The 26,271-nt window shown below is 50.9% G+C and overlaps 1 protein-coding gene and 1 pseudogene across 1 annotated transcript in view; both read left to right on the forward strand.

Moving 5' to 3' along the window:
• Positions 1-6: 6 nt before the first annotated feature.
• FKBP9 (FKBP prolyl isomerase 9) overlaps positions 7-26,271 on the forward strand; it is a 47,018-nt gene continuing 20,753 nt past the window's right edge. The window contains exons 1-6 of the mRNA XM_056118123.1: positions 7-331; positions 13,704-13,849; positions 14,231-14,420; positions 15,664-15,809; positions 19,180-19,369; positions 25,149-25,294. Of these exons, the coding sequence (XP_055974098.1) occupies positions 108-331; positions 13,704-13,849; positions 14,231-14,420; positions 15,664-15,809; positions 19,180-19,369; positions 25,149-25,294 (1,042 nt within the window). The 5' untranslated portion in view covers positions 7-107. The remainder of the gene's footprint in view (positions 332-13,703; positions 13,850-14,230; positions 14,421-15,663; positions 15,810-19,179; positions 19,370-25,148; positions 25,295-26,271) is intronic.
• Positions 2,547-2,707, forward strand: LOC130027938 (uncharacterized; annotated as a pseudogene).

The following is a 26,271-nucleotide window of genomic DNA, read 5'->3' on the forward strand; positions in this document are numbered from 1 at the left end:
GGGCGAGGGGGCGGCGGCGGCGGCCGGGAGTGCCGGGAGCCCTTTCCACGTTTGCACAAGCCGCGCGCGCAGGCCGAGGGTGCCGCCGGTCCGCGCCCTCCGCCGCGATGGACACGGGAGCCTGGGGCTGGCGCTCGCCGCCGCCGCTGCTCCTGCTGCTGCTCTGGGTGACCGGCCAGGCGGCGCCCGTGGCGGGGCTGGCCCTCGACCCCGAGCTGAAGATCGAGCGGCGCTTCGTGCCCGACGAGTGCCCGCGCAGCGTGCGCAGCGGCGACTTCGTGCGCTACCACTACGTGGGCACCTTCCCCGACGGGCAGAAGTTCGACTCCAGGTACCGCGCCCCGAGCGGCAGCGCCCGCGGCACACACGCTGCCCTCCCTCCTCGCGGGCCTTTCCCTCCCGGCGGACCACCCCCCGGCTCCGCCCCGTGCGCCCGGGACTCCTCCCCAGGGCTCCTCCTCGTCCTCCTCCTCCTCCCTCCGCCCCGCGCACCCGGGATTCCTCCCCAGGGTTCTTCTTCCTCCTGCCTGCGCGCCAGGGACTCCTTTCCAACTCCTGCCCGCTCCTCCCAGGTCCTGCCCGCGCGCCCGAGGCTCATCCTCCGTCCTCTTCCCCGCGCGCCCAGGGCTTCTCCGCCGCCTTTTCCTCCTCCTCTCCACTCCCTCCAGCCCCCGCGCCCTGGGGCTTCTCCTCCCTTCTGCTCTTGCTCCCGGGGCTCCTCCTTCTCCTCCTCCTTCCTCGGGTCGGGGCACCCGGGGCTCCTCCCAGCCCCTGCCCGCTTGCCCGAGGCTCCTCCTCCTTCTCCTTCCTGCCTGCGCCCCCGGGGCTCCTCCTCCTCCTCCTCCTCCTCCTCCTCCTCCTCCTCCTCCTCCTCCTCCTCCTCCTCCTCCTCCTCCTCCTCCTCCTCCTCCTCCTCCTCCTCCTCCTCCTCCTCCTCCTCCTCCTCCTCCTCCTCCTCCTCCTCCTCCCTCCTTGCCCGCGCGCCCGAGGCACCTCCTCCTCGGCCCTGTCCACACACCCGTGTTGCCCACGTGCTGTGCTTCCCAGCATATTCCCTGCGACCCTGGTGACCGCGAGTTCTGGGTGGATCTCGGAGCCCACACGCCCAGTGCGTGTTCGAGTGACCACTCAACTCTAGCCAGCTGGCCCCACCCCAGAGACGTTGCTCCCCCTTTGCTTTGGGCCCTGCCCAGGTGCAACCTCCTCCCCCTGAAAGTGCGCCCCTGTGCCCCAGCCCCGCTCCAGCCTCCCCGGTCCTATGTCTAGAGATGTGGATGGCCTCTCCCGGAGCATCTATCAGGAAGTGATTATGCACAAAATAAGGGTGGACGGCCCTGAAGCTGAGGGTCCTTATAGGCAGTCCCATGGGCTGAACTAACTTGGTTTTTGAACTTCACCAGCGGGATGGAGCCGGGATGGAGCCGCGCAGGCCAGACCAGGGCATCAGCGCGGGAGGGGGGGGGGGGGAAGAGGGGGTGCTTTTCCCTGAGTGAGGACCAGAGCGAGCCACCCCCTCGTCCCCAGTGCCTGGGCCCACACGTCTTGTCTCCCATCTTCTCTGCAGTTTTACCCCCGAGCCGTGCTACAGACTCAGGTCTGTGCCCATCAGTAATAATGCACTGCTCTGTTACTCCACAGTGAATCAGGACACACAGGCAGATGAGCCTCTGCTGTCTGCTGGAGGTTTTGTTTCTGTTTCGGGCCACTCCCGCGGTGCTAAGAGGTTACTCCAGGCTCTGCACTCAGGAATTACTCCTGGCGGTGCTTAGTGGACGATATAGGATGCTGGGAATCGAACACGGGTGGGCTGCATGCATGGCAAGCACCCGACCCTCTGTACTATATCACTGCAGCTTCTGTGTGGGTAGCTTGCCTCGGCTCATTCCTAGCAAACTTTTTACAAGTCCTCCTGCCTTTGCTGAAGTCCAGGTGATGAGGAAATACACAGAAAGTGTTTCAATACTAAATGCTCCCTAACAACCAAAGAGAGAGAGAGAGAGAGAGAGAGAGAGAGAGAGAGAGAGAGAGAGAGAGACAGACAGACAGACAGAGAGAGAGAGACAGAGAGAGACAGAGACAGAGAGACAGAGACAGAGAGAGACAGAGAGAGATTTCTTACTGTTGCTTCAGTTGCTTTTATTTATTTTTGTGGGGCCTCCCTAGCTGGGACCCTGGGTCGGCTCCAGCAGCACCCCACAGTAGTTTGAATATTCAGCTTTGCTGTGTGTCACTGTGCCAAGTTGCCAGTGCCTGAAGTCCACCACCGTGAGCTGGTTCTACAGCTCCTTCTATTTCAAGGGATCCAGAAATCAGTTTCTGCATACTCAGCCTGGTCGTGTGGGACTAATTGATTTTTTGGTGCTTGGCCACTTGGATGCTGGTCGCCAGCAGAGTGCTCTCCCCGCCCCCAACCTTGTTCTGCAAGAGTGACCTCTGTGCGCATGTCCACAAGGCCTGGGCGATATCCTGTCCTTTGAGTCATATCCTGGCTCCTGCTTCTCTTTGATGAATATCATACAGTTTACAAAATAGCATTCACATACCATATCGCTTCTCAGCCTTTTGGCTAAGATCAAGTGTAGTATAGTCATCATTCATGTATTATACATTCACTCATGTGCAGTGCCAAGTCACTGTTTTAGAATCCCAGAACCATTATGGTAATCTATATCAGAGTATTTCCATCATTCCTAAAATGGAATATGAACCATTGATATTTTTGTCCACTCTTATATTTTAAGAAATACTATTAGTTGTGCTTTAATGTCAATGTTTTAAAGGTTTATCCATGTTACATCCATAGTTCATTCCTTTTCCTGGCTGTATAATGTTCAACTATATGAATTACCATATTTTATTTGTTCATCAGTGGAATTGTTCATCAGTTGATCTGTTCATCAGTTGATCAACATTTAGGTTTTTGCATCTTTTGGCTAGTTTGGTTAATGAGATTATAGATATTCATATGCCAGGTTTTGCATGGATCTATGTTTTTGTTTGTTTATTTTTGAGCTCGAGCGGGCCCAGTAACGTCTCCATTGGAGACTTTGTTGTTACTGTGTCTGGCATATCGAATACTCTCGGTAGCTTGCCGGGCTTTCCGAGAGGGGCGGAGGAATCGAACTCGGGTCGGCCATGTTGGCCGCTTGTAAGGCGAGCGCCCTACCGCTGTGCTATCACATACCTGCTGGTGTTCAGGACTTACTCCTGGCTCTGCACTCAGGGACCACTCCTAGTGGTGCTCAGGGGACCATATGGGGTGCCAATGATTGAACCTTGGTCAGTTGTCTGCAAGGCAAGCACCGTGCCTGCTGTTCTATTCCACTGGTCCCTCATAGCATTCTCTGACATTCTCCTGACACTTGTTACTGTCTTTTGTGGCTGTGTCCAAGTAATTCGTCACGGTTTTTATTTGCATTTCCATCATTGTTAATGATGCTGAGCATCGTTTCACGCACTTTTTGGCCTCTTGTATAGATTCTTTCACTTGCTGCTTTTTTTTGGGGGGGGGTCACACCCGGCAATGCACAGGGGTTACTCTGGCTCATGCACTCAGGAATCACTTCTGGCAGTGCTCCGGGGACCATATGGGATGCTGGGAATCAAAGCCGGGTCAGCCATGTGCAAGGCAAACTCTCTATCCGTTGTGCTATCACTCTAGCCCCTCACTTGCTTCTTTGTCAGGAAAGTGGAGGAGAATTGTCTGTTTATTTATTTATTTTTTGCTTTTTGGGTCACACCCGGTGATACACAGGGGTTACTCCTGGCTCTGCATTCAGGAATTACCCCTAGTGGTGCTCAGGGAACCATATGGGATGCTGGGAATTGAACCCGGGTTGGCCACGTGCAAGGCAAACACCTTATTCGCTGTGCTATCGCTCCAGCCTCAGAATTGTCTGTTTAGACTGATAGTAATGAGTACTTGTTTAAAATAAAATATTAAAATAGTATCTGTTTTATTTGGGGGCCTTTATCTGGTGCTGGGGATTGAACCCAGGGTCTTATACGTGAAAGGCATGTGTCCAGCTCCCTGAGCTCTGTCCCCTGCCCATGGTAATAATCCTCTTCAACACTGTTTGCTGATACTGCTACGCCTCTTGCATGACCGCAGTGAGGCAATAATGAGGCATTGGAGAGTATAGAGGGGTTCCTATCCCTTTAGCAAATATGTATGGGGTGTCTGTTCCTGATGAGGTTGTCCTCTGTCCTTCCTGACTACTTAGTGTCCAGACGATTGCGGAATACAGAATATTCTTCTTTCTGCTCTTACCACATAGTGCCATACCGTATTACGCGTATGGTATTACTATATTATGCTGTCTATCTGATATGAGCTGTATGTACTCTTGTCTCTCTTAGAGTGCACACCTAGTTCTTACCACATGCTGTTACTTATGGTGATTTACTTCATCTCTAATGAATTCACTTTACTTCACAATGCAGCAAGGAAGGTACTTTATTCTGAGGGAAGAAACCAAGGTGCACACTGTTCCAATACTTTTCCCTTGCTGTTAGTGGTGGGGGCTGGAGCGATAGAGCAGTGGGTAGAGCGTTTGCCTTGCACACGGCCAACCCGGGTTCGATTCCTCTGCCCCTCTCAGAGAGCCTGGCAAGCTACCGAGAGTATCCTGCCCGCACGGCAAGCCTAGCAATCTCCTCGTAGTGTATTCAATATGCCAAAAGCAGTAACAGCAAGTCTCACAAATGAAGACGTTACTGGTGCCCACTTGAGCAAATCGATGAACAACGGGAGGATAGTGCTAGACAGTGCTAGTTAGTGGTGGAGAGGTGTTTTGGCCCAGGGTGTTTGGCACCAGCAGCAGCTGTGCCCACAGTCCCCCCATGTGTATGCTGGGGCAACGCCAGGGTCTGCGGAAGGTTCCAGAAAGCCCAACTGTGTGTCGTGGCCTGAGTCGCCCACCTTGATTGGATTTGGATAGGTTCAAATTTTACCAGGGGACGTGAGGCTGGTGCTGGGGCTGCAGGACTGTGGTTGATGGGCTGCGTCTGCTGAGGCCTGGGGCAGGGGCAACTGGGCTGGTGTTGGGGTCCGGGTATGGGCTGAGTTTCAGGAGCGCATTGTCACACCTGCTGCAGGTTCTAGCTGTCGCCTCCCATGTCCACAGCGCAGTTGCTGAGCGCTGGTCTCTTCCTGCCACATCTGGAGCCTGTGTGGGGACATTAGGGCGGGGGGGGGGGGTCCTGAAGAGGATTCAAGGCTGAGGGTGGGATCAGACACTGCCCAGAGGTGATGAAGAGAGAGACAGACATAGAGAGAGGGCAGCCCACGGAGGAGTTTCCCCTCGGCCTCCATTCCCTGGGGAAGTTAGAGGGAGGACGGGCAGGTCTTTGTCATTCTGGCAGAGAGAGCCGGGGATGCAATCTTAGGCTCCGGACCTGTCTGCTGACTTGGAGGTCTGGCCAGAGGGAGCAAGTGCTACCCTGCGGAGTCGTAAACCTCAGAGGGCCTTTTCTGCATGGAGCTGAGCTGTCCTCCTGTTTCTCTGTTTGGCTTCTGTGGGCACTTGGTTTGTCTTCAGCTTCTGGGCGTTTGCCCTTCAACCCATGGGCCGCTAGCTGGGATCCTTTCCTGAAGGCCTTCTCTGCGTACTTGTTTATTGCAGTGTGCCTGGAGCTGCCGCCGCAGACCCCAGCATAGACCCCAAACACGGACCCCAGCACACAGACCCCAGCACACGGACCCCAGCACTCGGACCCCGGCACAGAGACCCCAGCACATAGGTTCTAATACATAGACCCCAGCTCACAGACCCCGGCACACAGACCCCAGCACACGGACCCCAGCACACGGACCCCAGCACATGGACCCCAGCACACGGACCCCAGCACATGGACCCCAGCACACGGACCCTAGCACACAGGTGCCAGCACATAGACCCCAGCACACGGACCCCAGCACATGGACCCCAGCTCACGGACCCCAGCACATGGACCCTAGCACACAGGTGCCAGCACATAGGCCTCAGCACATGGATCCCAGCACATGGACCTCAGCACACAGACCCTAGCACACAGACCCCTAGCACACAGACCCCAGCACAAGGACCCCAGCACACGGACCCTAGCACACAGGTACCAGCACATAGACCCCAGCACACAGACCCCAGCACATGGACCCCAGCACACGGACCCCAGCACACAGACCCCAGCACATGAACCCCAGCACATGGACCCCAGCTTCACTTGGGGTGCCTCCCAACCCCCTTTGGCCCTGGAAAGCTGCTGGCACACCTCTCGTGACTTCCCGTTAGAAACTCCTCGGCTTTCTTAGCAAGGAGAAGGAGGGATGATCTCTTTGCTCTAATTTCCTTATGGGGATTGATGTGTAACATGTTTTCCTGTTATCTTTATCTGACAAAACAAGCCCCTGCTCAGTTCTTTCAGCCTCCAGGCCTGTCTGCTGATACTCAGTAATATTATTGTGCTTCAGCATGCTGGCAGGATGCTCCGACACAGTACTAGAGTATTGTCAGTAGTATTACAGTGCTGTCAGTAACAGTACTGACAGCAATAGTGTTGGTGATGGTACTATAGTGCTGTTGGAATTGGTACTATAGTGATGTTGGTAATAGTGATAGTACTGTTGGTAATAGTACTATATAGTACTATAGTACCGTTCTCAAGCTTTTTTTAAAAAAATTTTTTAAAAAATTTTTTTATTACACCCTCTTCCTGAGCAAGCAGGTCGGTAATTTGCATTACTGAAGGTATCAGGTGCATCTATCTGGTCCAGAGACCACATATTGGGAATCTTTGCTCTGGAAGGATCATACTTAATTAACCCACATCAGCTTTGTTTGACACAGTCATTTGTTTGTTTATTCAGTCCACAGATATTTATTGAGTACCCACTTTTCCTGGTGTTGGAACATGGTAAAAAATATAACAGATAAGCCCCTGCCTTCCAGTGAAACCACTTCATTGTTTCCTCAGACGTTTGTTCAGACCCTGGGTGCAAGTGCCAACAGTGACCCCTAACCTCCACTGCTGGTCAGGTCCGGCCACTGGTCGCCTCAGCTGTGCACTCTGGTGGAGGATGTTGATAGCTGGAGAATGGGGTGTGGGGGACGCCCTTCCCTGCGGCAGAGCTGTGCCTGCGGGAAATCTCTGAACCTTTCATGGGATTGACTCTAATTCTAAAATTGTGGCCTTTTTTTTTTTTCAAAAAATTTTTTTTAAATGAACCGCCATGGGATACACTTACAGACTTACAAACTTTTGTGCTTACGTTTCAGTCATACAATGATTGAGTACCCATCCCTCCACCAAATGCCCATTCTCCACCACCAATGATCCCGGTATCCCTCCCACTACCCCCACCCCATGCCCCTCACCCCACCCCACCTCTGTGGCAGGGCATTCCTCTTTGCTCACTCTCTCTTTTTATGGGTGTTGTGGTTTGCAATAGAGGTATTGAATAGCCATCATTCGGTCTGTAGTGTACTTTCAGCATGAATCTCCCATCCCGAGCGGGCCCTCCAAGCACCCCATACTTGGTGGTCCCTTCTCTGTCTGAGCTGCCTTTTCCCCTAGCACGTGACTCCCGCTTCCAAGCTGTGGAGTGATCCTTCTGGTATTCATCTCTACTATTCTTAGGTGTAAGTCTCCCATTCTGTTACTTTATATTCAATTGTAGGATTTTTTGTGCTCAACTTGGAGTGGGAGAAAGAAACCCATCCCAACTGGCAGGAACAGGAAGAATCTCTGGACAGGGTCTGATTCTTTCTGAGGTTGGCACCGGGACTTGGGGGCTTGAGCGCATTTCCAGGCTGCAGAGTCCTTTGTGCTCCCTGCAGAGGGAGAGCTGAGGACCCCTCCCGTGTCCAGCAGCGCTGGCTCACTTCCAGGATAGAATCTTTGTTCCCTTTGGGACACGGACGCACACTGGTGGGTGCTGCCAATGTCACTGAAAGGGTGTCCTGGCCGCCCCCTTCTGTGATTCTTAGACAGAAGCAGCTCTGGATGGGGTCAGTGGGGACAGAAGCACTGGCAGAGCAGGATATGCTCCTGTAGGTGGGGCTCGCGGTGCCTGAGGGCCCCTCAGCATTCCCAGTGGGCTGGTATGTGCAGAGTCATGCCTGCTGGTGCCAGGGTTCCAAACCAGATTGGCCTCCTGGAAGTCTTTTGCTTTAGCCCCTGCACTGTCCCCTCGGCCCCTTGACGTGGAGCTTTTATTTTATTTCGATTTTGGGGCCACACCAGCCCCTCTCAGACTTACTCCTGCAGCAGTCAGGAGATCATGTAGAGTGCCGGGGACTGAACTCTGGGTGCATCACACCCAAGGCAATTGCCCTGCCCACTCTGCTGTCTCGCTGGTCCCAGTGGCAGGGAGTACTCTCTCTCTCTCTCTCTCTCTCTCTCTCTCTCTCTCTCTCTCTCTTTCTCTTTCTCTCTCTTTTTCCTTTTTGGGTCACAACTGGCAGTGCACAGGGGTTACTCCTGGCTCTACACTTAGGAATTACTCCTGGTGGTGCTCGGGGGACCATATGGGAATTGAACCTGGGTCGGCCGTGTGCAAGGCAAACACCCTACCCACTGTGCTGTTGGTCCAACCTGGGAGCTCTCATTTTTTATTTATTTAGGATTTTGGTTCACACCTGGTGTGCTCAGGGCTTACTCCTGACGGTGTGCTCAGGGATCACTCCTGGCGGCCTGACAGACCATATGTGGTGCCAGGGAGCAAACCCAGGTTGGTTGTGAGCAAGACACGGGCCCTACCCACTGTACTATCTGGCCCTGAACTAAGGCTTGTAACCAGCGCCCTTCTGAACTCCAGGCCTCCTGCCCCCGAGGCCTCCTAGCTGGGTCCCCATTTATCGACACCTATGTCCTGTCTCTTGCCTTCTGGGTGAGTTCCTCCTCCTTCATTCCCTCTGTCTTCTAGAACGTTCTCATCAGTTGAAAGCATTGGTCTGTGCTTGAGTTTCCTGAGTGCATATAGGTGCTTGGGGGCAGGAATGGGCGTTGGGGTCTTGGAGGGAGCAACGGCCATTTGTCAGAGTCCTGAAAAGTCTGTCTTCACTTCACAGTGAAATAGAGCTGCAGTGCTTGTGCAGTTTCGAGAACATGTCCCTGCAGGTGGTCCTTGAGCCTGAGTGGGGTTGTGCTTGTGTGTGGGCAGCTCAGTGACCCAGATGGGGTGGGCTGAACACGAACCCCACGTCACTCAGTCACTCACCTGTTATTCTTATTGCTTCTGTTGTACTTAAGTGGCTCATCCCTTGAGTCACAGTCCCCACGCCCCCTTCCCCGTGCAGTGCTCAGGACTCACTCCTGGTGGGACTCAGAAGGCCATATGTGCTGCTGAATCTGGGTCAGCCATGTGCAAGGCAAGCTCCCTCCGTCCCGAGATGGTCATCTTGAAGACCATCCCTGGAGGCAAGGGCAGTTGGTTATGCCAGAGGCAGTCATGGCTGGAGCCAAGTGAGGGATGTGGAGGCGAGAGGAGTAGGCAGTGGAGGGGAGGCGGTGCTGAGTTGGCTGCGTGGTTTCCATTTGCTGCTCCAGATCCCCCCGCCCTGTGCCTTTTGCTTTGTGCAAGGGTCTGACACGGCTCAGGGAGCATCTTACTGTCGCATCAGCCATCCGCAGGTTAGAAGGGGGAGGAGAGTGAGGGGACATTGGCCCCCTGGCTCTCACCCTCTGTCTGTGGCTTCCCGCAGACTGTGGCCCCACTGTCTGGCCCAGCGTTCCCCAGGGTGGGTGACGCCGCTCCCTGGCTGGGGCGGACGAGCTGGAACAATGCTGGGGGTGGTTGAACTTGGGGGACATGGAATAATTTCTTTTCTTTTTTTTTTCTTTTCTTTTTTTTTACTTTTGGGGTCATACCCGGCGATGCACAGGGGTTACTCCTGGCTTTGCACTCAGGAATTACTCGTTGCAGTGCTTGGGGGACCATATGGGATGCTGGGAATTGAACTTGGGTTGGCCACATGCAAGGCAAATACCATACCTGCTGTGCTATCGCTCCAGCCCCTAGATGATTTATTTTCTGACAAGGGGGTGTTGGCCAGATTTCCTCTATGCAAGCTTCTGTCAGGTGCCCTGAGCTGCCCCTGGCTTTCAGGTCCTTCTGGCTGGTGAGACACAGCCCTCCCCCTCCCCCCCAGCCCCTGTCCCTCGTGTCCCTCCGCCCCTGCGCCACACCTTTACACACAGGCCTCTGCCCAGCTCTCCTGGAGCTGCCTTGCTGGCTGTGCCCTTGTTTCCCCTGCTGGGCCTGGAACATCTACAGAAGCTGCGGATGAACCAGATACCAGCATGGGCTGTGGAAGTGCTTACTGACCTGGACTTACAGTCCAGGTCTGGGCTGGACGTGGCATACAGCGTGTGCCAGCTGGGCCGATGAGCACAGGTTTGCTGAGAAAGATTTTACTTTTCCAGATGGTTCAAGTTTAAAGTCGATAAGGCTTGGCTCTTGTGGGTTATAAGAAAAAAGACATATTTTCTTTTAAAAATGGTGGTTTTCAGCCCTGTACTTCGAGAGTGGTCGAGTGGAGGCGTAGAGAGTGGGCCCTGAGTGTGGAGGGTCAGACTCAGTTTTCTTTTTTTCTTTTTTCTTTTTTTTTTTTTTCCTTTGGAGCGATAGCACAGCGGTAGGGTGTTTGCCTTGCGCACAGCCAGCCTGGCCGAGCCGGGTTCGATTCCTCCACCTATCTCGGAGAGCCCAGCAAGCTACCGAGAGTATTTGGCACATACGGCAAAGCCTGGCAAGCTACCCGTGATGTATTCAATATGCCAAACACATTAACAAGTCTCAAAATGGAGACTTTACTGGGCCCGCTCGAGCAAATTGATGAACAACGGGAGGACTGTGACAGTGACAGTGCTTTTTGGGTCACCCTGGGCAGTGCTCAGGAGCCACTCCTGGCTCTGCACTCAGGAATTCCTCCTAGTGGTACTCGGAGGACCGTATGGGATACTGGGGATTGAACCCGTATCCACCGCATGCAAGACAAACACCCTACCTGTTGTGCTTTCACTCCGACCCCAGATTCAGAACTCTTGGTGTGGACAGGTCTAGATGATTTTTCCCACTCTGCAAACCTTGGGGTGTTTTGGGGAAATGTTCACCTGCAAGGAGCATCCACATAACATTCTACCTCAAAGTGTAATATGAGAATTGGTATATGCTGATAGTTGGAAAAGCTCCAATTTCTACCATGCTGGATAGAATAAACACTCTCTAGGTAGCAGTTTATTATTTTCTAAGAACTTGTTAGGGATCAGAGTGACATTACAGTGGGTGGGGCATTGGTCTTACATGTGGCTGACACGGGTTCCACCTCCAGCCCTCCATATAGTCTCCTGAGTACTGCCAGGAGTGACCCCTGAGTGGTGAGCTGGGAGTAAGTCCTGAGCACTGCTGGGTATGGTCCCCCCAAATCAAAAGCACACGAACAAAAACTGTTAAAGTTGTGAACTGAAGTCAAGTTCTGTATGGAAAGAACCTGCACTCACTGGTGCTCTCAGAAGCCGAGTCTTGGCCTGCTACTGGGTCAGTGAAACTCGAGCTGGTATTCCAGGGTGTGGGGACTGGCCCGGATGGTGAGGGTGGAGGTGTGAGGCTGTCCTGGACGCAAAACTGACCATGTGTCTCTACTCTCTGCTCTTGGCCTCAGTTCGGAATCCTTTTCCATTCGCTGACCTTGAGAGAAAGGAGGACTTGTAAAGTGGCTTGCAGGGGCCAGGATCCACAGGGTAGCGGGTGGGGCCCCGGGTTCGATTTCCAGCACTTCAGACCATTCCCAGAGCCCTGCCAGCAGTAACCCCTGAACACAGAGCCAGGAGTGACCCTGCAGCTCCACTGGTGTGACCCCAAAACAAAAAATAAAACAAGACAATAAAGTGGGGTGTTATAGAGCAGAACTCTAAACCTCGGGCCAGAAAGGAGGAGAAGGGTGGGGGACAGAGCTGCCTGCCGAGCCGGTTGGAGGGAATTGGGGACCACGTGGAAGTGAGGTGCTGGGTGCAGGGTGGCAGGACAAGCAAGGAAACCCTGATGTTTGATTCCAGAAGAAGGACATCTTCAGCTTGAAAAGTCAGAATAAAAGAAAAAAACAACTGACCAGAAATCCCCTGCCCATTGACTAACATCGGTGATATTTTCTTGGGACTGGAGTGATAGCACAGTGGGTAGGGCGTTTGCCTTACATGTGGCCAACCCAGGTTCGATTCCTTCGTCCCTCTCAGAGAGCCCGGCAAGCTCCTCTTCCCGAACCCTCTTGGGCATTATGGTTTGCAGTACATGTACTGAGATTATCATGTTTGTTCCTTTACCTTTCCTCACAGTTCTTATTCAGAATGATCATTTTCAACTATCTTTGTCGTGGTGCCCCCTTCTCTATCCCAACTGCCTTCTCCCTCAGCACTGGAAGCTGGTATTTCTCATGAGCCAACAAGCAGTTTATGGTACACCTTTATTGGACAGCACTCAGGGCCGTTGAACGTCTCAACTCTTTCTGTGTTTCGTTTTTATAAAAACGAAAGCCCTGACAGTCATGGGCGCATCCCTGCCAGTCTAAAAGGTATTTGCAGACAAAGTCCATACCTTGGACTTTTTTGGGAGTGGGTGCACGTTGGGCCACACCTTGCGGTGCTCAGGCTTACTCTTGACTCTGTGCCCAGGGTCACTCCTGGTGGGGCTTGGGGGACTCTGTGGTACAGGAGAACCTGGGTTGGCCAGGAGCAAGGCAAGCCAAGGCAAGCCCCTATCATGGCAGCCCCAACCTTGAACTTCTTTTATATCCTCCAGGGCACCTAGCACAGTCTTCCACAGATCACACCCTGCGTGCGAGTTAGTTGTTGCGCTTGACATTGACAAGAATACGGTCGGGTCGTAGTCATAATTCCTGAGTGACCGGAAGGTTATCGACCTGAGGCCATCGACTCATATCTTAATGATTTTCAGTCTGCACCAGGCTTTCCTTCCATTACTGCCATGGTGATAGGAATGTTGGCAGAGCGCATTACTCAGAATTTCCTGAGTTCTGCTCACATGTTATCATACAGGTATTGGAATGGCAATTATGATGACTCCAATTTTGCAGTGGGAGAAACTGAGGTTGGGAGGTTACCTTCCATGCTATACCAAACTGTTTAACTTATCTTTCATTTTTGATATTTTGAAAAATTATTTGAGGTACCATGATTCAGTAATACTTTAGTTACAAGTTTCATGCACATAGTTCTGAGTTAAGTAATTCCGAGTTTTACGTGTGATGGGCCAAGGACGTAGGGTCAGTGGCAGAGTGCGTGTTCCACATGCAAGAGGCCCCATTAAAAGAAAAAAGAAAAAAAGGTTTACTTGGGCCTTAGTATCGTTCATGTTGCTTTTAGGTACCAACATTTGGAAATGAATGAAATGTTTTAGGGAAAGAATTGTTGACTCTTCTGAGAAGAGAACATACTTCCTTCTACAGAGTCATACGGATGCTTAGCTGGGAGAGATGATCAGCTTAGCTGATACTGTTGGCACTACTCATGGTTATGGTGCCTGCCATGTAGTGCCAAACCTGGGTGCCCAGCAAAGACATTCCTGTATCTGTAACTGCTCTGTGGTGGCCTTTGTCTTTGCAGCGACCTCACTATACCCCAGAATGCATTTTCACAGGTTGATTTCACTAAGGGAAGAATTTTTTATGCCTTTTCTCCCCCCCCTTTTCTCTTTTATTGATCTTCAGCTATGACAGAGACTCCACTTTCAATGTATTTGTGGGAAAAGGCCAGCTGATCGCTGGGATGGACCAAGCCCTGGTGGGGATGTGTGTGAACGAGAGACGGTTTGTGACCATCCCACCGAAGCTTGCCTACGGAAGTGACGGTGTCTGTAAGTGTCTCGCCCGGCCTGCTAACCCACTTGCAGACACCACTGCAGCCTTGCCAGGCTGTTCAGTGAGGCGCCAGGGAATTTTCTGAAGCCTTAACTTAGGGAAAATGAGAAGCACTGGACAGGGAGGGCCAGGGGTAGAGAGAGACAGACAGACAGAGCGATCAAATTTCATCTTGTTTATTTTTCCCAATAAAAAAGAAGGTGCGGTGAGCACAGGTGTATTAAATATTGAACGCTGTGTAGAGGGAAATTGATTTCTTTAAGTTTTGGACTCACATTTTGGAATTACAAGTCAGTGGTCCCCTTTGAGTCCTCGGGGCTGACGTGTGTGGCGGGGATGGCAGTGGCTTCCGGCTGGGACTTCTCTTTCCTCTCTAGCTGGCGTGATCCCCCCGAATTCAGTGCTGCATTTTGACGTCCTTCTGATGGATATTTGGAACGCTGAAGACCAAGTCCAGGTTCACACGTACTTCAAGCCTCCCAGCTGCCCTCGGAGCATCCAGGTGTCGGATTTTGTCCGGTACCACTACAATGGCACCTTCTTGGATGGAACTCTGTTTGACTCAAGGTAGGAGTTCAGAGTGGTGGCCGTGGGGCATCCAGTGACCTCTGGCTCACCTGCCTCTCATGCCTGTGGGGCAACCAGGAAAGGGCTCTTCTACCCTCACGTCTGGCTTTTGGTTCGTGTTTCATGCATCAGAGTATCAGAGTCGAATAATCACTGCCTCTTAGGAAACAACCTAAGTGAGGCTGGAGAGATAGTACAGCAGGTAGGGTACTTACGTTATACTTGGCAGACTTAGGTTTGATCCCGGCATCCCATATGGTCCCCTGAGCACTGCCAAGGAGTAATTCCTGAGTGCAGAGCCAGGAGTCAGCCTTGTGCATTGCTGGGTGTGGCTTTCAGAAGCAAAAAAATAGAAAGAAAGAAAGGAAGAAAGAAAGAAAGAAAGAAAGAAAGAAATCTAAGAGCAGCATTATGTCCATGAATAGTATTCAAGACCTCATTACTAAGTAAAGGACCCTATTTTCAAATAAGTTTATGATTTTATTTATTTATTTATTTTAGCTTTTTGGGTCACACTTGGCGATGCACAGGGGTTACTCCTGGCTCTGCACTCTGGAATCACTCCTGGCGGTGCTCAGGGGACCATATGGGATGCTGGGAATCGAACCTGGGTCGGCCGCATGCAAGGCAAATGCCCTACCTGCTGTGCTTGTCGCTCCAGCCCCGCTTGTGCATTTTTCTGTGTCTGTGAGGGGGTCTCGCAAGCAGTGTTCTGGGGTCAGTCCTGGTGGTATTTTGCCAAGGCCTGAGAATAGGGTGCTGCTTGGGCCTTGTCATATCTGGGACCATGAGGGCCACCTCGGCGGTGCCAGGGGAGGCCATGTGGTAGCCGGGGACCGAACTGGGGGTCTGGGTTGCAGGATGTGTACATCTGAGCCAGTTCTGCCGTCCTGGCCCCAGGCTCCTGCATTTGGGATTCATTTCTGCAGTGGTCCCGTGAAAGAAGGATGGGAAGTGAATATAGGTGCAGGGTAGAGTCAGGTGAGGTGCAGGCAGGGGCGTGTGAGTTCTTGGACTTTCTTCTCCCCTCAGCAGCCTGTCCTGTGTCTCCCTGGCATTGGGAGGCGGCCTTTCAGCAACCTGAGGCTTGTGCTTCATGTTTGGGGGTGAAGATGCAGAGCGACCTGTCCCCATGGAGGGTACTGCTCGTTGCTTAGCTGAGGATTGGCTAACAGAGCTCTACTGAGGGATGAACCAAACACATGTCGACTCTAGGCCTGTCCCCTTTCTCACTGGTTTGCAGCCACAATCGCATGAAAACATATGACACCTACGTGGGAATCGGCTGGCTGATCCCCGGCATGGATAAAGGGCTGCTGGGCATGTGTGTGGGAGAGAAGCGCCTCATCACTATCCCTCCGTTCCTGGCCTACGGCGAAGACGGGGATGGTGAGTTCCCTTTCTTCTTCTTCTTTTATTTTTTTAATTTTTTTTGTTTTTGTTATGGAATCGCTGTGAGGTAGACCCTTACGAAGCTGTTCATGATTAGGTTTCAGTCACACGATATTCCATCACGCATCCCTCCACCAGTGTACATTTCCCAGCACCAATGTCCCCAAGAGTGCCCTTTCCTTTTTTTTTCATTTTTTGGTTTTTCTTTTTGCTTTTTGGGTCACACCCGGCAATGCTCAGGGGTTAGTCCTGCCTCTGCACTCAGGAATTACTCCTGGCGGTGCTCAGGGGACCATGTGGGATACTGGGAATCGAACCCAGGTCGGCCTTGTGCAAGGCAAACGCCTGACCCGCTGTGCTACTGCTCCAGCCCCCAGGAATGCCCTTTCTTACAGGGCCCAATTCTCCTTGCCCCGTGAAACTCAGCAGCCTTGGGTCTAGAATGGCGCTGTCCAGGTTATCCGCCGCTGCCTCCCCCTCTGAAGCGATTGGCATATAACCAAAATTGAAAGAAAATTGTAGATTCTCTCCCATGGTAGATTCTCTCCCATTGCCACCCTCAGTGTCTCTAGGGCCACAGGCACTGCTGAGGCTGCTTGGCCTGACCACAGACAGCGAGCATTTCTATAGAACCATGTTCTCAGGATTGCCCCTGGTGGATTCCATTGGGCCCCAAGAAGGCTGGATTGAAGCACTGTTCCCAACATTCGCTCGCTGGTAACTGAGTTGCAGACATCGAGACTTAATCATAGTCCATCTCTCATCTTTGGGGGAGGTGCCACTTTCTGGCAGTGCCCAGGGGACTGCCTGGTGCCAGGAATTGAACGTGCACTCTGGTTCTGGTCTTGGTGTTTGGGCCACTCCCGACAGTACTTGGGGCTTTCTCCTGGCTCTGTGCTCAGGAATGGCCCCAATGTGTGTTTGAGGGACTGTGTGTGGTGCCAGGGATCGAGCCAGGGTTGGGTATGTGCAAGGTAGACACCTGAATCTCTGAACTGGCTTTGACCCCCCAGTGTAACTGCAGCTAGCTGAGTAGTGTACTGTGGAGTTATGGGTCAGTACAGCTCTTAAAGGCCCGATTTGATGGCTGAGAGGAGTTCATCTTGATGCCCCTAAGGTGTGGCCTAGGTGGCCTCCTCCAGCACCACTGGATCAAGCATTGGGCTGAGAAGCACTGAGCATGGTCCTAAACCCCTTAGCATTGCATTACTGGGGAGACCCTCCCTCATTTTTTTTTATTTTGGAGCCAGACCTGCATGCTCAGGGGTTACTCCTGGTTCACATGCTTAGGGGTTACTTCTGGCTCTGCACTCAGGAATCACTCCTGGGGGGCATGCTCTGGGAACCATATGGAATACCGGGGATGGAACCCAGACTAGACACATGCAAGGCAAATGCCCTATGCACTATATTATAGCTCTGCCCCCCCCCCCAAAAATTTTTTTTCAAATAAAACCAAGTCTTTGATTGATAATGCTAGAAAATACAGACACTGAAGTTACTTTTAAGGATTTGTGTGTGTGTGTGTGTGTGTGTTGTGTGTGTCAAAGATAGGAAGTATAAAGGTCATTGTTCTACACACACACACACACACACACGCACGCACGCACGCACGCACGCACGCATGCACACAGTTCTCTAAAGGATCACACCTTACTTTAAAGAGCCCACTTCCCCACTTGCCGTATTTTCACCATCCCTCAAGGGGACAGAGACAGAGTGTGGGCTCTGCCGGTGAGCCAGTGTGAGTAGCCAGTGGAGGCCTTCCCTCTGGCTCACTTACTCTGGCTTTCTCATGGTACAACAAATGGCAAAAAAGAGCATTAAAATAGGTAGTTTCTCAGTTAAGTTCTTTGACACCAAAGTAGTGTACCTAAGTTGATGGGTTGATATTGGTCATTGTAGAATGAGTGCCCAAAAATCTTCAGAAGAATTATTGATAGATTTTCACTTTTAGGAACATCCAGGAGAAGTAATATCTAGAAATCAGATGGAACGCCAGGGAGGTAACTCAAGGCATGGGTGGGGAGGGGAGTCTGGGTTTCAACGTGGTACCCTGTGGGCTGCCAAGTGCTGCTGGATGTAGTCCTGTTTTAAAGAAAATAAGAGGGCTGGAGTGATAGTATAGGGGGTATGGCATTTGTCTTGGATGAGGCTTCCTGGGTTCGATCTCTGGCATCCCATATTGTCCCCCGAGTGCTGTGAGGAGTAATTTCTGATTGCAGCGCCAGGAGTTATCCCTGAGCATTGCTGAGTGTGACCCCAAAAGCGCTCCCTCTCACTCCCCCTCCCCCCCAAAAAAAGAATGGTAAGAGCAGCAATAACAAAGAAACAAGAGAAATGAAATGATTTGGAGACTGTTTTTACTTTGGATTGTGTGTGGGTGCCTTTAAACTTAGCATCTCCTAACTAAAATTGTGTGGGGGGCTGAGGGTAGGTAAGATAGAGAAGAGATCATCAGTATGACAATAATAGCTCGGAATGATCATGCTGGACAAGATCTGAGGGTTAAAAGTAGGTAAAGGGATAGTCTTGATAACTTTTTAACATCAATATTGCAAACTACAATGCCTAAAGTGAGGAAGAAAGAGAGGGAAGAAAAGCACTTGCCACAGAGGCAGGCAGGGGTTGGGGGTGATCAGAGGGAACCTTGGGACACTGGTGCTGGGAAATGTGCACTGGTGGAAGGATGGGTGTTGGAACACTGTATGACTGAAATCCATAATGAACAGCTTTGTAAGGGTCTATCACAGTGATTTAATAAAAAAGTAAAATAAATAAATAGATAAACTTAGCATCTCAGTTAACTTTGGTTTTATTTGTATCTTAATTTTGGGTATACATGAAACCTTAAAATTTGCATCTTGACTGAAACGTAAACATGAAAGTTTGTAAGTCTGTAACCGTACCTCACAATGATTCATTAAAATTTTTTTAAAAAAATTTGCATTTTTCATCTTCAAATTGGCTTTAAAGGATGGGTGTTCACCAGAAGCTGACCTAGCTTTGGGGGGTGAGCCTTGAAGTGTCTGATTTGCACACAGGTCGACATTGACTGGGTGTCATGGGACTCACAGCCACCCACGAGGGTCTGGATTCGCCAGCCCAGGCATTGAAGACACAACCACTGCCATCTCTCCAGTCATTAGTTTGGTTTCTTGCTTTTTTCTGAAGAAGTTCAGACTTCAAATTAACCCTCTGAGCTCATGTAGGAAACCCTGGTGAGATGAGGACTGTCTGCCCAGGACATGAAGGAACATATGTGTCTCTGGCTGGACGATTTCAAGGGTTGGGTCACCCCAGCACGGGGTGGGCTGAGTTTCTCCCCCTGTTCCTGGTTCCATCTCCTTCCTCGGTTCCTCTCTAGGGAAAGACATTCCTGGGCAGGCCTCGCTGGTGTTCGATGTGGCCTTGCTGGACCTGCACAACCCCAAGGATGGCATCTCTGTTGAGAATAAGGTGGTACCCGGGGACTGTGAGCGGCGCAGTCAGACCGGGGACTTTCTCAGGTACCATTACAACGGGACACTCCTGGATGGCACCTTCTTTGACTCCAGGTAGGAAAAAGACTTTGGCCTTCACTTCTGAGAACATCTGCATTTGATTACGTGTGCTCAGCCACTGGTGGGGCCATGCGTGACCTGGAAACTGTCAGTGCTGAAGTTTTTTTCAGTGCTGAATTTTTTTCAAAGATTTTCACACAAGAATTATAAATTAGGGCTGGAGCAATAGCACAGCGGGTAGGGTGTTTGCCTTGATGTCGCCAACCCGGGTTCGATTCCCAGCATCCCATATGGTCCCCTGAACAACCCCCAGGAGTAATTCCTGAATGCAGAACCAGGAGTAATCCCTATGCATCACCAGTGTGACCCAAAAAGAAAAAAAAATTATAAATTAATTCTTGTGTGAAAATCCTTTTTTTTTTTTTAATTAGTGAATCACCATGAGGTACAGTTACAGACTTACAAAATTTCGTGCTTGTGTTTCAGTCATACAATGCTCGAGTACCCATCCCTCCACCAGTGCCCATTTTCCACCTCCACTGCTCCCAGTATCCCTCCCACCCCCACTCCATTGTCCCCCCACCCCCACCCGCCTCTGTGGCAGGGCATTCCCTTTTGTTCTCTCTCTCCTTTTGGGTGTTGTGGTTTGCAATAGAGATATTGAGTGGCCATCATGTTCAATCTATAGTCTATTTTCAGTACACATCTCCCTTCCCAAGCGGGTCCTCCAACCACACTTTACTTGGTGTTTCCATCTGTATCTGAGCTGCCTTTTCCTCCAGCATGTGAGGCCAGCTTCCAAGCTGTGGAGCAAACCTCCTGGTACTTATCTCTCTACTATTCTTGGGTGCTAGTCTCTCATTCTGTTACTTTATATTCCACAGAAGAGTGCAATCTTTCTATGTCTGTCTCTCTCTTTTTTACTCATTTCACTTAGTATGATACTTTCCATGTTGATCCACTTATATGAAAAATTCATGACTTCATCTTTTCTAATAGCTGTATAGTATTCCATTGTGTAGATGTACCAAAGTTTCTTTAACCAGTCATCTGTTCTTGGGCACTAGAGTTTTTTCCAGATTCTGGCTATTGTAAACAGTGCTGCAATGAACATACGAGTGCAGATATAATTTCTACTTTTTTGCATCTCTGTGATATATTCCCAGGAGTGGTATTGCTGGGTCAAACGGGATTTTTTGTATTTTATTTTTTTAATTTATTTACTCTAATTTTTTTTGTATTTTATTTTTTTAAATTTATTTATTGAATCATCGTGAGAACAGCTACAAAGCTTTCAGGTTTTAGTCTCGGTCATACAGTGATCAAACACCCATCCTTTCACCAGTGCATATTTTCCACCACCAAGAACCCCAATATACCCCCCATGCCACCCCTCCCCGTGCCTGTGAGGCAGATAATTTCCACTTAATTCTCTCTTTACTTTGATTACATTCATTATTTTGACAAAAGATGCACCATTATTATCTGGAAGTTCCCCCCAACAATCAAACCTGCTGAAAAGGCATCGTGAAATAATTTGTTTTCTATTGCTGGTTATGCAGACCATATGATTTTGGATTTCTGATATTTTACTGATTAAGTCTGGAGGGATTTCTGCCAAAAGCCGAATAGTTCCGAGATTGGTTTGTGTGCCTCTGGGTCCATGGCCATGCCGGAAAGCCGCTCGTGGGGGGCAACTCTTGGTCTCAGCAGGGCAAGAAGGACATGCCGGTTCCCCCCCCCCCCCATCCCATGAGGCCGCAGTTGTCCCGTCACTGCCAGCTCATACCTGGCTGTCCAATAAGCTCTGAGGTGGTGGCCACCATGCTGCAGGAGGTGGGGGGGAAGGCGGAAGAGGTAGACACCCTTTCCCTCCTGAGGGTAGGGCACGGCGCCATAGCTTAATTCATAGTCCATTCACCTTTCTGCCAGAAGCTGCTGGTTGTCGAATTAGGTCTGTGTGTCTCTGGGACCATGGCTGTGCTGGAGAGCTGCTCGTGGGTGGGGGGGGGCAACTCGTGGTCTCAGCAGGGCAAGAAGGCCCCCCATCCCATGAGGCCGCAGTTGCCCCGTCACTGCTGGCTCATACCTTTCTGCCAGAAGCTGCTGGGTTTTGAATTAGGTCCATGTACCTCTGGGGCTGTGGCTGTGCCAGAGAGCCGCTCCTCAATTTCTTATTTTTTGGGGATCATCCATACTGTTTTCGTTTGGATTTTTTTTTTTTTGTGAAGTAAGAAAGTTTTAGTTGAAATTTATTTAGAAAGATGTGAGGGAAGACAAAAAGTGAAGTACAAGTTCGAGTGCGAACACAGTCTTCTTCAGAGTGGAAATAAGCAAGTGAGGAAACAGACAAGTAAGTGAGAGATGTGTTCAAGGGGGACCCAGACTTGCAGAGTGAACCTTCCTGTTCCATACAGGAAGGTGACGGTATTTGTCTTGGATGCTTTGAAGATAGCTCTGTACTAAAGATATTAACTCATGATGAATTCTATATTTTGGAAGCATATTCACTTTTAACTTTTATGGTTATGATTTTAGATGTATTCAATGTAAACTTTTTATGTGGTTAAACACGTCTCTCTTCTCTTTTTTGATTTCCTTTACTCTAATGTAAATACTTGTATATTCTCTTTGATGACTGGCTAATAAAAACTCTTCCTAGATATTTGAGCATATTTACCTTATGCTTTTTTGAATGGTTTGACTTTTTTTTAAATTAGAATGTTTTTCTTTTTCTTTATTAGAATTACTTTTTCTTTATTAGAGTGTTTAGAAAAGTATTTTGTTCTCATTGTACAAATGAATCAATGCAGGACTGTAAATGAAATGTAATGATTTTCCATTTATTTCTCTCACTTTCACCAACTCGAGGCAAAGCTTCCAGCTTCTCTGTATGCTCATAAATGGTTTAAATCTTTAATCCATCTGGATGTTGCTGTGCTCTTCAGTGTAATAGTAAGCATCTAACTTAATTTTTTACCAGATGGCTAAGCTAGTGTTTCCAATAAACACCCCTTATTGAATACCTCTCCTTTCCTTACTCATCTGATATATAATTTTTGTTATATCCCAAATTCTATTTTTTTTCTGGTTTTTGAGCCACATCCAGTGATGCTCAGCCCTTTCTCCTGGCCCTGCACTCAGGAATAACTCAGGGACCATATGGGGTGCTGGGGATTGAACCTGGTTGGCAGTGTGAAAGGCAAGGACTTTATCTGCTGTGATGCCTCTCTGGCCTGGAGAGATTCTTTATATACATTTGAGTCTATGTCCGAAAATTTTTTTTTTCTTTTTGGGTCACACCTGGCGATGCAGAAGGGTTACTCCTGGCTCTGCACTCAGGAATTACCGCTGGCTGTGCTCAGGGGACCATATGGGATGCTGGGAATCGAACCCGGGGCGGCCGCATGCAAGGCAAACGCCCTACCCGCTGTGCTATCGCTCCAGCCTCTCTGGAATATTTTTGTGGGACCACAGCCAGCAGTGCTGAGGCCCCTGCAGCTTCCTGACAGAGCTTCGTCTGTGGTGTGCTGCAGCTCAGGCTTAGGGTCCCTGGCCACACTCAGCGTCCAACTGTCTGGGCCTGGGGGTTACCCAGAATCTCCCCCCTTAATCTAGCTACTCTTGGCCAGTGTCACCCCTTTAGCTATTATAGCTGTTTTATTTACATAGTAGGAACTAGTTTTTCCCGTGCACTTATTTTTTGGGTCTTCCGGTGTTTTGGGCTACTCTCTGAAGAGCTTGGCCAGCTGGGTCAGATAGTTCACAGCCGGGCCTCATGGTGCTGGGGGCCCAGGGCTACCGGTGCTCCAAGGCTGGGAGGACCATAGGGTTCTGGTGACTAAACTCAGGACTAAACCATGCAAGGCTTTTTAGGAGGCTTAAGTGGGAGGGAGGGATTTTTTAATAGGATTCAGCCCCTTAAGCATCTCTCTAGCTCCTCTTTTCTTTTTCTGTTTGGCTTATGTTTTTATGGGCCACATGGGCTGTGTTCAGGGGTTACTTCTGGCTCTGCACTCAGGAGTCATTCCTGGTGGGGACCATGTGGGATGATGGGAATAGAACCCGGGGCAGTGGTGTGCAAGGCTAACGCCCTCCCTCCCTGCTCTACTTATTCCTCTGGCCTTTCCGTTTCTTTTTTAAACATAATTCCCCCCTGCCCCCTTCCACACACACCCCCATTTAGTCTCATTTCTCCCCCTGCTTATTGGCATGGTATAAAAAGTGTTTTTTTTTAAAAAAAAGTAAAAAGTGTTAAAAGGAATCTAATGATGGGGCCAGTGGGTAAGATGCCCGCCTTGCCTGCAGCCTGTCTGGGCTCCATCCCCAAGCACATCTGGAGTGATCCCGCAGAATTGCTGGGTGTGGCCCAGCAAACACCCCCCCACACACACACACCCCACCACCCCGCCCCCAATGCGTACACACAAACGGGTATATGTGGAAGATTTGCCTTCTCTTCGTCCTTCAGTACCCAGCTCCTCCTTCCGCAGGGAACCAGTGTTGCTAATTTTGTTGGTCTTCCATACACGTATGATGAAATTCATAAACAATGTCCCCCACTGAGTTTTAGTACAGGAATGAGAGCTTGCTGTATCCTCCCCTGTCACCATTCTTGTTCTTTTTCCAGTGATTTGTTATTGTTGTTTTTGTTGTTGTTGTTTGCATTTTGGGGCACACCCTGCGGTGCTCAGGAATCTCTCCTGGAGGTGCTCAGGGGGCCCTGTGGGATGCTGGGGATCAAGCCTGGGTTGGCTGTGGTCAAGGCAAATGCCATCACTGCCACACTAGCGCTCCCTACCCAGAACCTCTTCTGTTTTGTATTAATGTTCTGGGAGGTGCTTGGTGGCCCCTGGGGCCGAGTGGGGAAGTGCTGGGGCAGCACCTCAGGCAGACCAGGCTCGAGCATGCGCCAGCCCTGTGAGCTGTCTTCCGGGCCTGGGGAAAGGGCCACTTCTTCACAGCCAGGCCATGCCCACCTCCTGGGGGTGGAGCATCCTTGGAGCATCATTTCTCTGCACTCTGCGCTCTCGGATGGGACTGAGCCCCCCTTCCCCGCTGGCATTTCCCCCAGGCGGTCATTCCTTGGCCGCGGCAGGCCTGCGTGGCTCTTTCCACACCAGCTTTCTGTCTGTGCTCTGGGTGGTGGCGGCTCCCGGCATGTCTGGAGATGCAGTTGGATGGTTTCAAGGTGGAGCGTTCGGGTTCCAGGGAATGGATCGCTGCTCTCCCCGTAGCCACTGCCTTTGTGGCAGTCTCAGGGGTCCTCTGCAGAGCAGAACGTTTGTGCCTCCCTGTGGTGGCACAGGGGGAAATCCACACTCCTGCCAGAGGTCCATGGTGGTCAGAGATTGGGCAGGGAGCATCTGTCCAGGCCTGGGCAGGACTGGCAGTCTCAGCACATGTGTTCTTTTTCGGCCCCTCATGTATTTCTGTCCACGTGGGCATGAGCTCTCCTCTTGAGAGCCTATAGGTGTGACTTATCCTCACTTTCCAGCCGACACCCCCTGCTCTGGGTCCTGTCAGCTGGGCCTGGTGCCAGGCAGATGGACCTGTGGGCTGGCTGCAGCCCCTGTACTAGGGATCGAGCCTAGTTTGGCTGCAGCCAGGCAGATGCCATCCCCGCTGTACGGTCACTCTTGCCCAGAGTTGTTTCCTCGTTGCAGGCCCCCGAGGGCTGGGGGCTCTCCACTGGGCGTGTCTGCAGGTGGCCACTACCAGCTTGCTCAGCTGTTGTGGTGCCCGTGTCCCAGTCATGGCCCTCTCATGGAGCAGACGCTGCATGCCCCCGGCCTATGCTGGCCGTGCCCCTGACCTCTTTCTTCTTTCCCAGCTACTCCCGGAACCGCACCTATGACACCTACATCGGGCAGGGCTATGTGATTGCTGGCATGGATGAAGGCTTGCTCGGGGTTTGCATTGGAGAGAAGCGCAGGATCGTGGTGCCCCCGCACCTGGGCTACGGGGAGGAAGGCAGAGGTGAGTGAGCCCCGCGTGCGTCTATAGGGGGACAGAGTGCCAACAGCCCCAAGGTGAGCCCCATGGGCATCTTTAGGGAGACACAGGAGTAAAAACTGAGTCTTGCTCCAGGACGCAACTCCCAGAGAGCCTTAGTTTCTCAGGGGCTCTCATTTCTCCTGGTCTTCCTGGAACCATATTTTGTTTGTTTTGTTTTGGTTTGGGGGCCACACCTGGTGATGCACAGGGGTTACTTCCGGCTCTGCACTCAGAAATGATTCTTGGAGGCCTTGGAGGACCATATCGGATGCTGGGGATTGAACCCAGCTCGGCCTTGTGCAAGGCAAATGCCCTACCCGATCTACTATCGCTCCAATCCCCCCCCCCACACACACACACACCACACAAACACACACACAACACACTGGGGACATTTTTGTTTTCCTTTCAAAAATTTTAGATCTGTGTAGAGTCAAATGAGCTCCACAATCCACCAGTTTTTGGTGTCTGGTTGTTTTCTGTTACTGCCCCTTTTTTGGGTAGGCCGTTTTCAAGAACATATATCATCCTTTTTGTTTTTCTATTGCTGTTTGTTTGGGGGGCCACACTGGTAGTGCTCAGGGGTGACTCCTGGCTCTGCACTTAGGGATCACTCCTGGCAGTGCTCAGGGGACCATATGGGATGCTGGGGATCAAACCCGGGTCAGCCGTATGCTAGGCAAACAACTACTCTCTGTATTCTCTCTCTGCCCCTTGTTTTTGCTGTTAAGGGGGCCTTCTCGGAGGTGTTTGCGACTACCAGGCCTAAACCCAGTGGTCCTCGGGGGGGCCATGCTGGAGGCCAAACCAGGCCCTATCCAAGCCAGGTGTGTGCTCCATCCCTTCAACCCATCTCTCCAGCCTGTTTTGCTTTTTAAATGGCAGTTTCATTGGGTTATAATTTACATACCATAAAATTTACCTTGTTTTGTGTTTTTGGATCATACCCGGCAATATTC

This window comes from Sorex fumeus, unplaced genomic scaffold (genome assembly GCF_029834395.1).
Source record: "Sorex fumeus unplaced genomic scaffold, SorFum_2.1 ptg000037l, whole genome shotgun sequence".
NCBI lineage: Eukaryota > Metazoa > Chordata > Mammalia > Eulipotyphla > Soricidae > Sorex > Sorex fumeus.